Source organism: Lepidochelys kempii, chromosome 1 (genome assembly GCF_965140265.1).
Source record: "Lepidochelys kempii isolate rLepKem1 chromosome 1, rLepKem1.hap2, whole genome shotgun sequence".
In the NCBI taxonomy this organism is placed as follows: Eukaryota; Metazoa; Chordata; order Testudines; family Cheloniidae; genus Lepidochelys; species Lepidochelys kempii.
Window position 1 is genome coordinate 308,671,267 of NC_133256.1, and position 16,270 is coordinate 308,687,536.

Consider the following 16,270-nt stretch of genomic DNA (forward strand, 5'->3'; position numbering starts at 1 on the left):
TCATTTCTAAACTGAACAGTCCCAGTCTTTTTAATCTTTCCTTGTATGAAAGCAGTTTCATCCCACTAATCATTTTGTTGCTCTTCTCCACAACTTTTCCAATTGTAATATATCTTTTTAAAAATTGGGTAACCAGAACCGCCCTCAATATTCAAAGTGTGGGCATACCATGGATTTATATAGTGGCACTATAATATTTTCTGTTTTATTATTGATCCTTTTCCAAATAGTTCCTAACATTCTGTTAGCTTTTTTTGCTGCTGCAGCTCACTGAGCAGACAATTTCAGAGGACTATCCATGATGACTTCAATATCTTTCCTGAGTGGAAACAACTAATTTAGACCCCACCATTTTGTACAGCTGGGATTATTTTTTCAAATGTGGATTACTTTGCAGTTATTAGCTCAGAATTTCACCTGCCATTTTGTTACCCAGTCACCTAAGTTTAGTGAGACCTCTTTGTAACTTCTCACAGTTTGGACTTAACCATGTCAAGTAATTTTGTGTTGTCTGTAAATTAAAAACAGGAAAGGACAAAGTATTTCACGTTTAGAATCTTTCCAACCCATTTTTACTGAAAACAAACTGTAAGGTCCATGGTTCAAAAATGAATTATTTCATGAAAGTCTTATAGCTAAGATATACAGGACCAAATCTTGCAGCCCTTACTCAGTCAAAATTTCTAAGGATTTCTGTGGCAGGTCATAAAGACAGCAAGATTTAGCCAACATGTCTGAGATAACAAGAGCCCCAATATCTGGGCAGATGGACTTCTGGCATTTAATGATGAAAAGAACAACTAGGAATGAATTACAATTATAACAGAAATGTCTCTCTATTTGGCTTATTGGAAGAAGAAAATATTACCAGATTGTATGCAAGATAAAATATCAGAACTGACTCTTTTTTCTTCCTCTTTAAAATATAAGATATTGTGCCCCTGTTGTTTTCCAGTTTGAAAAGAAGGATGGATAGATAGCCTTCTAAAGAAGTGACTGGATTTTAAAAGGAACAAACAAACAATTATATCACAGAACAGAAGTAGTTAGAATTTCCAAATACTCAAAAGCCAGTTGTATCCATTCTATACTATCAAACTGTTCCCTCTCAGACAGGTATACTTTCTAAATAAAAGGGAGTAACCACACTCCCACATCATTCACAACAGCTTCCTGCACAACAGCATTACACATTAACGTCACACTTGAATAATTCAAGACCATGTGTAAACCATGTTGAAGGCATCTATCATATAACTGAATTTTATGTGCTTAGTGCTTTAATGATGTAAGTCAAACAGATATGAAAGAGACAGAGAGAGAGGGGAGGATCACCAAGAATGTCAATAATGAATCAGTACAACAGGTTGATATGCATTGTTACATGTTTATTTCAAATCTTTCACTTGCACTGATAACATGAGACAAGTAGCATGTATAGATCACATCAATAAGCAGGGCCTGACTGTATAGTTAATATTAAATTCACACAGTATCTTTGTATAATATAATTTGTTGATTTTTGTAGCTACTTCATGTTATGATTCTGTCATGCTGACATCATGCACCAACTTTACTGATATGGGCCAAAATAAAGCGCTGGTGTCTAGTGCAGAAGATCATCACAGTTAGAAAATTATTGTAATGATTTTCCCCTCGATTCTAGCTGGAGAACAGAAAGTGGGAGATCATTAAAATTAAGTTTATTGGACTCAGCTGGTCTCCTAGTTGGTTCCACAACCTCTCCATCCACCCCCCTAGGTCTGCTAAGGTGCTCACTTTCTAGGACTTTCATGTCTAGGAGGTCCACAAATAGGAAGAGAATAGAGCCTTTTTGTGAGGTAGAGGGCAGTAGAACAGGGGGGCTGCAGGAAGGAAGCATGGGGGAACAGCAGGATGAGAGGCATTCCATCCCTTCTGTGCACTTTAAGAGGTTCACTGCCTATACACAAGCCTTACAGAGCAACATCAGCGTCATCCCCACCCCGCTAAGCCTTGGGAGGCTCATAAGGGGCCCTAAAACCTCCCCTGGGAGCCTTAAGAGGCTCAGAAGAACTTGTCAAGCCTAACTAAAGTGCCTACTCCTCTTCCCCAGTGAGCCTGTGCATTCTTATAAAGATTTTTACCCTAAAGTCATAGGGTGGAGCTTGATTTCACACCACTGAAGCCATTGACTTCAATCGAAGCCAAACCAGATCCAAGTGCTTTCAACTTTTATTTTAATTTGAACAAGGATTTTGTCTGGGATAGTTATTATTCTGCTTAATGTCCTTTAAACTCTCAGAATGGGAGTGACAAAGGGGAGCAGTTGAATGTGGATGAACGACAGAATGCTAGAGCAAGGAGATGGGTTTCCAGTAAAATAATTATCCACTGTTTTAGAAATCCTTGGGCTGATGAACTCCCCACAGGCCCACCAATAATATAAATAACACGTACTCAAGGAGATTCATATCATCACCACGGCACCTTTCTGCCAGTTAGAATAGGGACACACAAAGGAGAAGAACTGACTCTAAAGTACATCACATTTTCAACCATGACCTGAAAACAATCATCATCCTGAGAATGCACAGAGGGCATGCTGATTTTTTAAACACTAATTAAAATTGCTGTTCATTGCTCCAGTCTGACAACTCATGTAAGAAGCATATGCATTTCTATTCCAAAATTATTATTCACATATTTGGTTTAAATGAAAAATTGTCTTCTCTTGCCACGGAGGGCAGGACAAGAGGCAATGGGTTCAAACTACAATTGCAGATTTAGATTAAATCTCAGGAAAAATGTCCTAATTGTAAAAGCACTAGGACAATGGAACAAACTACTTAGGGGAGTTGTGGAAGCTCCTTCACTGGAGGTTTTCAAAAAGAGGCTGGATAGCCATCTGTCTTGGATGGTTTAGACTCAACAAATGCTGTATCTTGGCAGAGGGTTACACTAGATGATCCCTGTGGTCCCTTCTAACCCCATAGTTCTATAATTAAATGGCTAATATAGAAAGGATTCTCTCTCTCTCTCTCTCCACACACACAAAACTAAAACATCAAAAAAGTATAACATAGTAGTACCTTGTTACTTTTATTTAATTTCAAATACAGAACACAGTAGTTGAATTAGCTCATTCAGGTAGGATAAATATATTTTACTTTTTACAAATATTTTTTAATTTTTTCACTGAACAGAATGCTGTTAGAAAGGGCCATGCTTGATGGGATAGTTCAAGACCATAGAATTTCACTCAATAGCGTCTTTAAAATTGAACTCTTATTCCGAAGTTCTTCTGAGCAGGATCTGGTCTATGTGTATGTGAAATGCCCTCACACTTTTGTTCTCTGAACATATTATAAATAAAAATAATGATGCTGCTAAAAAATCTGGGAGAGTTCTGTGAACATAAATTGAAGGTATGTATATACAAAGGAGAATATGCTGCTTGAACATTGCAGAATCACAGGTAAGATTTTACCATTCTGAGAGTACATTTCCAGAAACTTCACCATCCAAACTTGGCAGACAAAGAAACTACTAACCTGAACAAGAACAAAGTAGCGTTTTTTCCATCTTTTCCAAACCTTCTGTCCAAGAGCATATAAATACCTGCCAAGTTAAAAAAATGTCATCTGTGAATAAATAATGTGATATAAAGAGGAGCCAATGAAAACAATTATTCAACTATCAATCCTTCCTTTAAATTAAGCAGTCATCTCCAAACAGAAGTAATTTTCTCTTCTATTTATTCAAGTCATTAAAAATGCAAGTGTGTAAATATTCCTTTTCACTCAAAATTAGACTGTAATTAAAAATATGATAACGAGAAACAGACACAAACTGATTGCATTGATATTTAAAAAGACTAATCTGCTTGGCTCTTTTATGCAAGCAATTGACACTGAAAAAAAAAGGGAAAGAGAATAGAAACATGACTTAGCGAATTAGAACACTTATGGCTACACACACACACGAGTGTGTGTTTTTGTCAAAGAATTAGACTGCAGGCTCACATTTTTTGCTCCGTGCAGATTTACTTTGTATTTCTAATTTTTTGCTGTTACTTCTTCAACACGGTTGAGTGTGGGTAAGTTTTGTATAACATCAACCATAGTGCCAATGCGGGAAGATGATCAAATATAAAACTGCCATCAAGGAAACAAGACTTCATTCTCTTTAATGTAAATAAAACTGTGGTTCCCAAATACAGATTCACCTAGTGTAGAGAATAAAAAACTAGACTTCGTGTTCCCAGGGACAGAGAATTCTAGACTTTGGTAGAAGTCTGGGCGGAAGAGCAACACTGTAGTTATCTTAGGAGCAGCAGAAGGGTGCAGACTAGCAGCAAGTTTTATAACTGTTTTTTTCATTTTATGATTGTCAGACTCCTAATCATGAGGAGGACAAGCCTGCTCATAATGTCAGAGGGCAAAAGGTGGTGGTCTGAAATGAATGTCCCCAACAGCCCAGAAAAGCTGAGAGAGAGTGCCTTGTAGAACCTGAGGGAGAACACCACAACCCCTGCCCAGGAGCTGTCCCAATGAGCCTGCCAGACTGAACTGAGGATAACTAGTATAATTCATGGAACAAAACCCGTGTACAAAACTCCAATTCAGTGTCTGGATTTGATAGGGCTGGGCTCAGATAGCATTCCCCAGAAAAGCATATATTCAGAGGGTATAAACTCTGGTGAAAGTGCTGAAGGCCCCACAACAAATAAGGATATAGAAGAGAAACCCAGAGTCCTAGGCATCGACATCACTGGCAAAATGAGAAAAGCCCTCAGCACTGATGGTGCCATAGTAGACATCTCAGGGTCACAGATTTTTGGATTCTTGATCATGCATTTTCCTTTTCTGACGTAGTGATGGGAACTCCAGTCCCAAACATGGGTGAGCACTTCTCTTTCTCTTTTCCCTTGAGTTTGAGGACAACCAAAAAGTGGTATTTAAGTGTCCTTGACCCACATGAGACTGCGCAAACAGCACTGCAAACTGACAGTCCTGGGTTAAAGCACTGAGGAGAATCATGGTATCAAGAATCTGACTGGTTTCAAACCTGAAGCTCTGCAGCAGAAGGTCTGTCTACCTGCAGTTAAGGAGGTAGAGAAACACTGATTTTTCCTCCGAGTGTGGAGGCTAAGGCCTCCTGGTGACTGACAGAGCTAGTTCTGCCTCCAAAACTTCAAGCAAGGCTGAAAACTCACTGTAGGATCTGTGGACCATGCCTCACTAAGGAAAGGTGGGATATGGGACAGAAAGTGTCAAGGAGGGGCTAAGAGGTATGTTACTTTACAAACTATCAGCTGCTCTACAAGAAAAATGAGAGACAGCATTAACTCTCCTCTGTGTATTCTATGTCTCTTGTCCACAGAGGCACAGAGTGTAATGGGAGCACTGAGTTCACAATAGCACAGGGTCTGATTCTAACATGCAGCCATTGCTGCATGGGAGTATAGAGGGGACAGCTGCTTGAGGTCCAAGGGGTTGGGACTGTGGTTCCCTGTGGATAAAGTGAGCTGTAGCTCACGAAACCTTATGCTCAGATAAATTGGTTAGTCTCTAAGGTGCCACAAGTCCTCCTTTTCTTTTTGTGGATACAGACTAACACGGCTGCTACTCTGAAACCTGTGGATCTCTGGTTTCTGCTGTCTTTTTGGGCTCAATCCCCTGTGTTCTGCACCCTGTTAGCAGTAAGGTGCAGGCACTAACTCGTTCCTTCCACTCACTTTTGCAGAGGACAGAAGAAAATGCGCTTGTGTTTCTAAACAGATTCTTGCACTGTATGGTTATTACAGGCGAAGGATATAACTTTTGCCCACTGAGAATGTATAGGACACAACTGTTTTTAATCAGACTGTGATCATTTTGTTATATCACACACTGAACCTCTCCCCTCATTATTAAAACATGGCGTTATCTTCCCTTAGTTCATGCCCTGGTACAAATGTGTAAGAATTCTGCTTTATTTGAGCACCGTGGTTTTTTTTGTGCTAGTGAGATCAGACAATTTGGTTTATGTACCAGAGGTTTGTTTGCAGGACTGCTGTGTGATTGTGTTCTGGCTGAACACTCTAGAGCCTGCTGTGTAATTCCCATCTTCTCTCAATTGTAGGATTATCTTGAATTTGATAAAAAGAAAGTTTAAGAAACTGGGGGTGTAAATCAGACCTGTCAGAGAAAGGGCATACTGGGAGCACATATTTAACTGTTTTATGTGAGAATTTTTAGTGTTTGCCAATAATATATGTATTTACCACACGGAGTGCCAGAAACATACTCTAATGTGTAATGTGACTTGTTTTACTTTTCATATATACTTTAAAAGAGGCAAACACTTTCCCCTAGGTTGGAACATTTATTCTTTTTTGCCAACACATACCCATTCTTCTCCCTTGTAATTTCTTTCTTTTCAGTGATCATGTTTGCAGGAGGGAAAAGTGTGAATGGAAATGTCTGAAGAACAGTAACAAAAACATCTACAGAATATTGGTCTCATCCCTGGGGACAAAGGAGACCACAGAGCAGCTCAGGAAAGGGGGTGCACAGGTGAGATTTGTGATCTCTCAATCCTGAGCCCGCTTTCTGCCAAGCAAATCTTCTGGCATAACTCAGAGGAGTGATGCTTTAATCATACTGGATGCCAGTGGCCTCCTGGGGCCAACACAGCAGCTAGGAGTAAAGAGCTGGAAATTGCTGAGATACAGGAACATCCTGACCATGTGCACTTACCGCTGGGTGTGGCCCCTTAGTGTATGTCTACACTGCAAATAGGCACCCGCAGCCAGCACATGCCAGCTGACTGGAACTCAGGATGCAGGGCTGTTTAACTGTTGTGTAGATCAGGGGTTCTCAAACTGGAGGTTGGTACCCCTCGGGGGGTCATGAGCTGTCAGCCTCCACCCCAAACCCTGCTTTTCCTCAAACACTTATAATGGTGTTAAATATATAAAAATGTGTTTTTAATTTATAAGGGGGGGGGGGGGCTGTCACACTCAGAGGCTTGCTATGTGAAAGGGGTCACCAGTACAAAAGTTTGAGAACTACTGATGTAGATCTTCTGGCTCAGGCTGCAGCCCAAGCTCTATGACCCTTCCACCTTGCACGGTCCTAGAGCCTGAGCCCAGACTGTTTACACTGTAGTTAAACAGCCCCTTACATGGAGTCCCACCAGCCCAAGTCGGCTGGCCCAGGCCAGCCACAATTGCCTAACTGCAGGGTAGACATACTCAGACGGTTACAAAGGATAACCATCAGAGGATCCCCCGACTCCAGGATAATCCTTTCATGCCCAGCAATGCTGGTTGTAGGCCTGGAATCCATTAGGGTTGCAGCATAAATTGAACACCCCACACTAAAGGTCTTCTCTGAGACCAAATGAGCATAGCATGGAGAAATGACAAAGGACATCTTAATTGTATGATGATCCATGAACATTTGATCTCTGAATGAAGTCTTTCTATAAGAAAAAAGGTGGTGGGTTTTTTTTGTTTTTTTTAAAACTTCTCTTCCCACATGGTTGTTTACAATTAAAACTTCTCTTCGATACTCTTTTTTTATTACTGTCATTTAAATGGGCACAATGCTCAAAATTTACCATCAACTCAAAACCAGTTTAAAAATATAGGGGAAAAAGCCTATATTCCTCTAGTAAGTACGATGTTAAATACCAGCTTTCTCTGGGGAATGAGAGCAAGGGGGAGGAAAACGCTGCCTATTTAACTGTAAAATCTGCTGTTCTTACATAGGATTAGGTAACAAAGAAATTAGCACTATTGACACAAAGCGGGGATTTAACACAGAGAAGCAAAGCCTTATGGCATTTGGTTTTACAAATCACTATAAACACACAACAATAATCTTAAACTATTAATCCCTCTTCCAGGGCTTTCTGTAAACAGAAGTGCTATTTCCTACTGTAGAACATTTCAGTAATTACCCAGGGCTATGTCATATCTTCATTCCACATGTGAAAACTCCTGTGGCATCATAAAGAGTTAAACATTCATTCTGTGTGGAGTAGCACTTGGAAATTTCATATTAGGAATTTATAGGAATTTTAGTTTGTCACAAATTGTGGCCAGGGCTCACTGGGGAGAATGGTAAAATGGACAGATCCCAGAGGTGAAAGCAATGCTTAATTTGTACCAGGGCTGAGTCCCAGCACCTCTAGGTTTGCCACATCAGTTATGAAAGTAAAAAAATTGCTTGTGCTCCGGCAGCTCTTTCATTACAAATTAAGCACTGGGTGAAAGAGACCTGGGATTTCACTGGCGGACCTTGTGCCTCTGGGAGAAGGGAAGACCTGAAGTCTTTGCAAACCAAAGTCCCTCTTTGTACCCTTTATACTCTCATACAGGGGGAGGCCAAGAGGGCTCAGAAGTGAGCTGAATCATAGGGGCTAGGCTTAGGAGGGTCTACCCTTAGTTATTAGTTATATGGTGGGAGCCCTGTAACCCCACACTGGACCCAGTTAAATGCCTGGTATATGGGCACCCCTGCCCTCCGCTCAGTTAATAAAGTTGCAGCTTGCTGCTTAAATCTATCCCCGTGTGTACCTTCATTCATTTACACATGCTGATCAATCACTCCATGCACAGAATATGCCCTTAACACTATACCTTGGGGTATATGCCCTTTTGATTATCTTCAGCCATACTGAAAAACACAGCAGTCATTCTCTCATAGATTCTCTCTCTCTTTGGGAAACACTGAAACATATTTTGTGTAAAACTCCAAAAAATCATATGCAGATACAGCTGATATGATATTCCTTAAAAATATCGTACAATTTACTACATGTACTCTCTCTCGCTCTCTTTAATTCTGGTTCCACCATCGAGACAGTCAAAGGTAATTCTTGAATTATTACAATTTGGCTACATATTTAGATGGAGGCCTCTGAAAAAGTACTGTTACACTTTGCTTATTACGAAATAGCTTCACCTTCAGCTCTATTTCTCAAGATCCACTTTTGTTACAACACCTATTACAAATTTGCCAGTGTTCAATGGGTAGGCTGAAGGCAAGTTGGGAAAAGTTGTTATTTATTGATCTATGTAATCACACAATTTCAAACACACAAATATAAAAGATGTACATATATTAACAATGTATATATTTGATTGTCCAGCTCCCTCAACCTTTGTATATTTGTTCATTTTCTTAATTTGGCAGTAATCTGAGGCTAGCACAATGGAGCCCCAATCATAATCAGGGCCTTTAGATAAGACAAGACAATATGAACATATATTAACATTAGTAGTATTAATAATAATAGGGATTGAAATTCAACACAAAATTATTTAGAAAATAAAACCTTCTTAAAAGTTTGCTGTTTTAATAATAGCCTTGAAAATTGTTTTGTCAAACGAACATGCTATATTTCCCTTTTATTTTCAATCCACATAAAGAGTTGAGCTGTAGAACTCAGAACTGTATTATAATCAATTAAAGTAATAGATTAAAACTATCTATTCTATACTGCTTGCCGTATATTTTCCAACAACAAAAATAGAATTAATACACATTTCATGGAATTTTTATAATTAATTTTCTGGATGAAATAAAAACTGTGATGGATGCTGATTTTATTTATATAACAATGTAAGGGCAGTCAATATCCTTTTATCTGAAAATAAAACAAATTTACTGAATGTTGTACTCCTGAAATATTTGCAATGCGAAAACTGTTTTTGCTAAATCTGACAAAAAATTTTATATACAATAAGCTTAAAGGTTTTTCAAAGTACATATCCACATATTACAAAAGTTCAAAAACAGTTAAATATTGTAATTTAGTTTCAGTTATGTGGTGGCATATGTGTCAAAAATGAAAGAGGGTGGCAGATTATTTGCACTAAATTCATGCTGTGAGAGTTCAGGGATTTAGTTTTTGATGAAAAATCAGCACTAATGAATAGCTGAAAATTCTAATTGTGTGTGGAATACTGGAACTATTCACTGCTGGGAAAAAAGGGAAAAGGACTTATTACTTCAACACAGATCATTTTTAGTCTAGCTTTTTATTCTAAGGAATGAAGCAATCAATTTACATCTTGAATGATAAATCCTCTACTTTTACAAGGCTTCATTTATCACAAACAATGAAAAAATACAGAAAGAAAAATCAATACATATAGCAGTTTAGTCCAGCAAAGGGCTTTCTTGAAGAGAAACCTCAGTCAAGGTTGAAGGAGCAATTAATGCAGTCTCAAAAAACTGGGCCATTCTGATAGAGTTCGGTTAACATGTGGCAGAAGTAATCATCCACTTGTGAAAATGATTTTCAGTTCATTCTCAAACACCTTTCAGACACTCATGATCCCATTTAACTGACAACAATACAGGCTATCTGTGGGCATCATTGCATTTGATGTGAGAACCAATAGGGACCAAATGCCCACAGGCACTTTCAGTCATCACTGCAAGTTCTGTGTTGCTTGCATAAAAGGAATCTTCCCTGCACTGCATTCCTTCTTTTATTTAACCCCATGAGATTAAGCCATTTTTTTTGCCTTCAGTTGAGGATGAGAGGCACAACTGATGTAAGACAACAATATGACCTGGGTCATCAGAATTCTAGTAGTAAACATTCTCAGATTGATTTCAGTACTTTCTGTGCTCTTGAGAAAGAGAACTAAATAAACCTTCAACAAATGAAAAAATATCATCCCAAACTTCTATTGTAATTATGACTGCTAAGGATGCAGAAATCGTGAGAAATGTCAAGTAATGTAAGCATCACAACTGAGGGAGAACATAGTATTATTTATTCCAATGAGCAATAGTCTCATAATATGGACAGAAAAATGTGATTTATTCTGAGCACCTTTTCATTCTATTTCCATTTCATTGTACATACAGTATTTTGATTAATATGGGTGCACTTAAGGATCTGTATATTCTTGCATACATTTTTATCTGAAAAGGTCTGTTTACCATCTTAATAGCACCATCCAACAGCATTTTACCACTACTAAATAAGCATTACTGGACTCACATCAGCTGCGAAATAAATACTATTATGGTTTGTTAATTAGTAATTGAACCTATGTAGTACTGTAAAATCAACTAAATTTATGAACTGAGCATTCACATTAAAGGTAAAAAGCATTCTTCAACTCTGAAAGGACCCCCAAGACAATAAAAAAGTGATTGATATCCTTTGTATGTGTGTATACAACATAAATGTGGGCAGTGTTCCAACAACAGGAAACAGAACAATATGCACATAATATCTAACTTCCTAGTAAAAGGCTTTGTATTACACATTTATAAGAAAAACCATGATAGAGACATGACAATAAGAAATTAAGACAGAACAGTTATTTTTATCCCCCTCATCCCTTTTGTTCAATGTGTGTTTGAAACTGTTGGGAGGTCTGGTGAGAAACCATGAACAGAAGTAGTTGTGGCACCTTAGAGACTAACAAATTTATTTGAGCATAAGCTTTCGTGAGCTACAGCTCACTTAGCTCACGAAAGCTTATGCTCAAATAAATTGGTTAGTCTCTAAGGTGCCACAAGTACTCCTTTTCTTTTTGTGAATACAGACTAACATGGCTGCTACTCTGAAACCTGTCATGAACAGAAGTGTTTTCACTAGGCTGGTGACACTCCACTATTTCCCGATCAAATCTGATCCAGCTCCTGCTATTGGTTGAGGACTCAATTTAGGTAAGGTTTGAGGAAGCAACCAGAAGATATAAAGAGGATTACATTTGCCCCTGTGTTTGAAGTTGTGTTCCTGTCCTTTGTTATTACTTCTCAATATGGGGGTATTATTGGTGAACAATCATAGAGCAGTGATGTCTAAGGAAAGCTTTCTTCAGCTTCCGGAGCTTGGCTATTCAGATCACTTCTTTTGGATACAAACCTGATTAGTCACCAGTACTTTGTCACCTCTCGATTAGACTACTACAGTGCACTCTGCAAGACTACCCCTTAAGTCAACCCAGTCTGTAGTGTATCTCACAAGCAGCACATTAAACTGATCCAATTGAGTTCAAGCTATTGCTGAAAAGTTGAATTTGACCTACGAAGTCTTAAATGGCTTGGGACCTGCCTATTTGAGAGAATCTCTTTGTCCCTGTGCCTGTGTCAGCAAAGGAACTCCGCTGAGGCCTGGCCTAGAAAATTAGGTTTAACCATATCAATCAGGGTTGTGAAAAATGCACTCCTGAGCGACGTTGTTAAACTGGCCTAACTGCCTGTGTAGACAGTGCTAGGTTGATGGAAGAATGGACCCACATGCCGCCTCTTGGGGAGGTGGATTACCTATGCTGACAGGAGAACCACTGTGCCCCTGTCGCGTTTTAAGTGCAGACATAACCTTAGAATCCGTGGGGTATAAAAGAATGGGAGCCACGAACAGGGTGTGCTCTATATGGGTATGTCTACACTACCCGCTGCATCGGTGGGCAGCGATCGATCCAGTGGGGATAGATTTATCGCGTCCAGTCTAGACGCGATAAATCGACCCGAGTGCTCTCCCACGACTCCTGTACTCCAGCGCTGCAAGAGGCGCAGGTGGAGTTGACGGGGGAGTGGCAGCAGTCAACTCACCTAGGTGAAGACACCACAGTAAGTCGATCTAAGTGCGTCGACTTAAGCTACGTTATTCACGTAGCTGAAGTTGCGTAACTTAGATCGATCCCCCCTCCTAGTGTAGACCAGGGCTATGATGGACACTCTGCTTTAGAATTCACTGATCCTCCCTGATGCAAAATAGCCTAATTTTATTGAGCCAGGGTTTGGGAAGGCCAGGTAGGTACTGGTAGAAGTGGTGGAATGTTTCTGAGGTATTGTTTACATTTGATATATCTAGTTGGTTATATTTTTCTGCTGGTTTTAGGGAAGCTGCCAGTTTTATCTTTACAAAATTCTACTCTTAATTACATCAAAGGCATCTCTAATCCAGGATAAGCGTTTTTAATATGAGTTATAAGTAAAATTAAGTAATAAAATAAGTAGATGTGTATAATTCCACACTTCCATGCTATGGACTGACAAGATTAAGTGAGTCCAAGATGTTCTTATTTTAATTTCCTGACAGAAGTATCACAGTATTTTTTATTTCTTTCAAGCAACTCTCTTTAAATGTGTGTCATGATACTGAGCAGTTGCATCAGAGCGTGCTACCAGTTGGCAAATTCTGCTGTATCTGGCATCTTTCATCACTACTTTGAAGTTAGAAGTTACAGTAATAAATCATTCTAGGAGCTTAACTCAATTTGTGCACAAAGATATTTGTTCAGTGTGTTCTGATATCCTGTAATTATTTTTAAAATTCTTAGTAATCAGATTTTTTACATAAAAAACAAAAGGAAATTAATTAAAAAACCCTATTTTAAAACATTATTAAAGTTTTGAAACAAATCAATGAAACTAAAAAGTTCTAAACTAAAAAGTTCTAAACTAAAACTCTCATTATTTCCTTAACAAGAATAGTACTTGGTATTTGAATAATGGTTTACAAACATTAAATAATTACTCCTCATAAACACCCCCAGGGTCCAGGGAAGTAAGTAAGTACTACTAAATTCTCAGTTTTCCAGGGACAGCAATTGAGACAGAGACTTTAGTGAACTGCTCAAGACCACAGAAGGAATCTGTTACAGCTGGAATTAGAATTCAAGAGTTGCTTGCTTCCAGTCTTGTTCTGACTGTCAGCCCCTGAATTTCAAAGACCTATAAACCCCACTCAGCCCTCTCATTACACAGATGCCAACAGACACTTGAAAATCACACACAGAATAAATAAGACACAATAGAAAAATATCCAAATAAAATCATGAACTAAACAAATGCTTAACTTTCACCATTCCATCAGGCCTCTTTCTATTGCTCCCTTTCCCCACTTCTTTGTATGTGTATAGATTTAAGCTCTCAGAGCAGGGACCTGGTCTTCCTACTGGCTTGTAAGTTGAGCTTGCTCTTGGTACTATACAAATAGCAGCACTTCCTGTACCTATGAATTGAAAAGTGTGTATGATTTTATATATATTGAAATAGGTTTACAGGTATTAGAAATATAGATATTGTACATCCTCACAGTACTTTGCTGGCTGTCTGGAAAATATCTGTGTTCAAAAGTTAACTCTGAATTTACTAGATTTTGTTAATTTTAGTCAGTCCTAATATAAAATAGGATTTATTTTTTTAAAATAACTAATGATGTATACTATGTCTGAACCACACTACTGGTTCCTCATGCTGGTCCCAAGGTGGGATGAAGTGGGAAGATTGGGTGATGGCCTGGCAACCCCTAAAACAGGGGTTGGCAAACTTTTTGGCCCTAGGGCCACATTTGGTACAGAAATTGTATGGAGGGTTGGGTGGGGAAGGCTGGGGGAGGCTATGCCTCCCCAAACAGCAAGGCATGGCTTGGCCCCACCCCCTATCCAACCCACCGGAACCCCCACCCCACCCACCTCTGCTCCCTGCCCCTGACTGCCCCCCGGGACTCCTCCATCCTATCCAAACACCCCTGCTCTCTGCCCCGACCATCCCCCCAGGACACCCATCCCCTATCCAATCCCCCCTGCTCCCCACCCCCTGACCACCCTCGGGACCCCTGTCTTTATCCAACCTCTCCTGCTCCCCACCCCCTGACTACCCCCCGTCCAACCCTTCCTGCTCTCCCCGCCCCATGTTACCTGTGGGGTGGGGAGAAGGGGGGCTCAGTCCTTCTCCTGTGCATTTCCCCTGCTCATTGGGCTGCTCTCCCTGGCAGTTGGGCAGGGCTCGCTCCCTGTCTGGGCTTGGCTGCTGAGGACAGGGGCTAAGCATGCTGAGGGTGGAGGGGGGCCCTGGATTGCTCTGCCCCATCCCCGGCAGCAGGGCCCAGGCCCCTTGACCAACCCCCTGCTCCTTGCCTCCCGCCCCCTCCCAGAACTCCCCCTGCCTCCTGACCGCGCCGCCCTGGAGCACCAGGTCTGGTGGTGCTGTAGCCGTGCCGCCCTGCCGGAGCTGCAACCATGCTGTCCAAGTGCTGGGGGAACTGTGACTGCAAGGGAGGGGAGCAGAAGGGGAGGAGCCAGGGGCTAGCCTCCACCCCGCTCACCGCGCTGCCGGGGAGTTGGGCTGGCTCCTCCGCAAGCCTGTCCTGACCCCGCTCCCTGGCAGGAGCTCGGGGACCAGAGGGAAGGGTCCTGCGGGCCGGATGTGGCCCACCGGCCGTAGTTTGCCCCCATCTGCCCTAAAACATCTCAGCTTCAACACATGGAAGAAAAGGACATAAAACTTCAGCAGCTTCATCTGCTATTCAGAATCGAACCAAACTTTGGGATTCATCTAAATCTTCTACTATGCACAATGATGATGGTTCTTCCATAAACCAGACTGGGGGGAAGCACCTGATATAAAGACGATATGTCTGCTTCTGCAATGATATCAGTATCTGAGGATGGTCTGTGGAATATTCGATCATTAAGTTGTTGGAAAAACCACTCTCTCAACTAAAGAATTGGAAAAGTTGAGTGCTGATCTATGTGCATTCTGCACTACTTACATGGCAAGCTTATTCTCCACACCTGATAGCCACCATTTTCAGTCTGAATGGAGGATGTGAGGTAGTTATTAGTGCATACGCCCCACACAGTGTAAGGCTGGATGTTGAAAGAGCTGTTTTTAATGCTATGTTAGATGACATTGTATCTCGTACATCACTTCAACATCAAATTGTCATTTCAGGATATAAATGCAAGAACTGGTTATGATAAAACTGGATTTGAACGCATACTGGGGCCATACAGCTTATTGGATGAGAAGTCAGGTAATGGTGTGTGTCTGCTAGAATTTGCTTCCACACATGGACTATTTTTAAGGGTTACCTGGTTTCAGCACAGGAATTGTATAGTATACATTTCAATATCTATTGGGCAACAATGAAACATTGGATTACACTTTTGTTTGGAACCCCCTGAGTAAACGCATCCAGGATGTATGTGTATTTAGGAGAGCTGATTTTGGTCTAGAATCCGATCATTGACTCCTAACAGCAACAGTGTTGTTCTGCTTAATAATGTTTCAGAGAGAGGTTCCTACCTTATTGAAACACTTCAGTATTTATAAGTTTCATGATAAAGCGATCACAAGTAGTTATGCAGTAGTGATTTCTCTAAATATTCCATATAGAATGACCTGCTGTCTACCACAGAGGAAGAATGGACTTCGTTTTGTGATTCTATTACAAAGATTGCTGGAGAACTAGGATTAAGAAATACAAAAAGCAACATTGGATTACAGGTGATGCCATCAAATTATGGGAAAGACAA

The 16,270-nt window shown here is 40.3% G+C and overlaps 1 protein-coding gene across 23 annotated transcripts in view; it reads right to left on the reverse strand.

Moving 5' to 3' along the window:
• The window catches only part of CADPS2 (calcium dependent secretion activator 2), a 585,486-nt gene that overhangs the window by 187,594 nt on the left and 381,622 nt on the right, over window positions 1-16,270 (reverse strand). For all 23 annotated transcript variants that reach the window (XM_073328224.1, XM_073328216.1, XM_073328226.1 and 20 more), the window contains one exon: window positions 3,534-3,600. In XM_073328224.1, coding sequence (XP_073184325.1) covers window positions 3,534-3,600 — 67 coding nt within the window. The remainder of the gene's footprint in view (window positions 1-3,533; window positions 3,601-16,270) is intronic.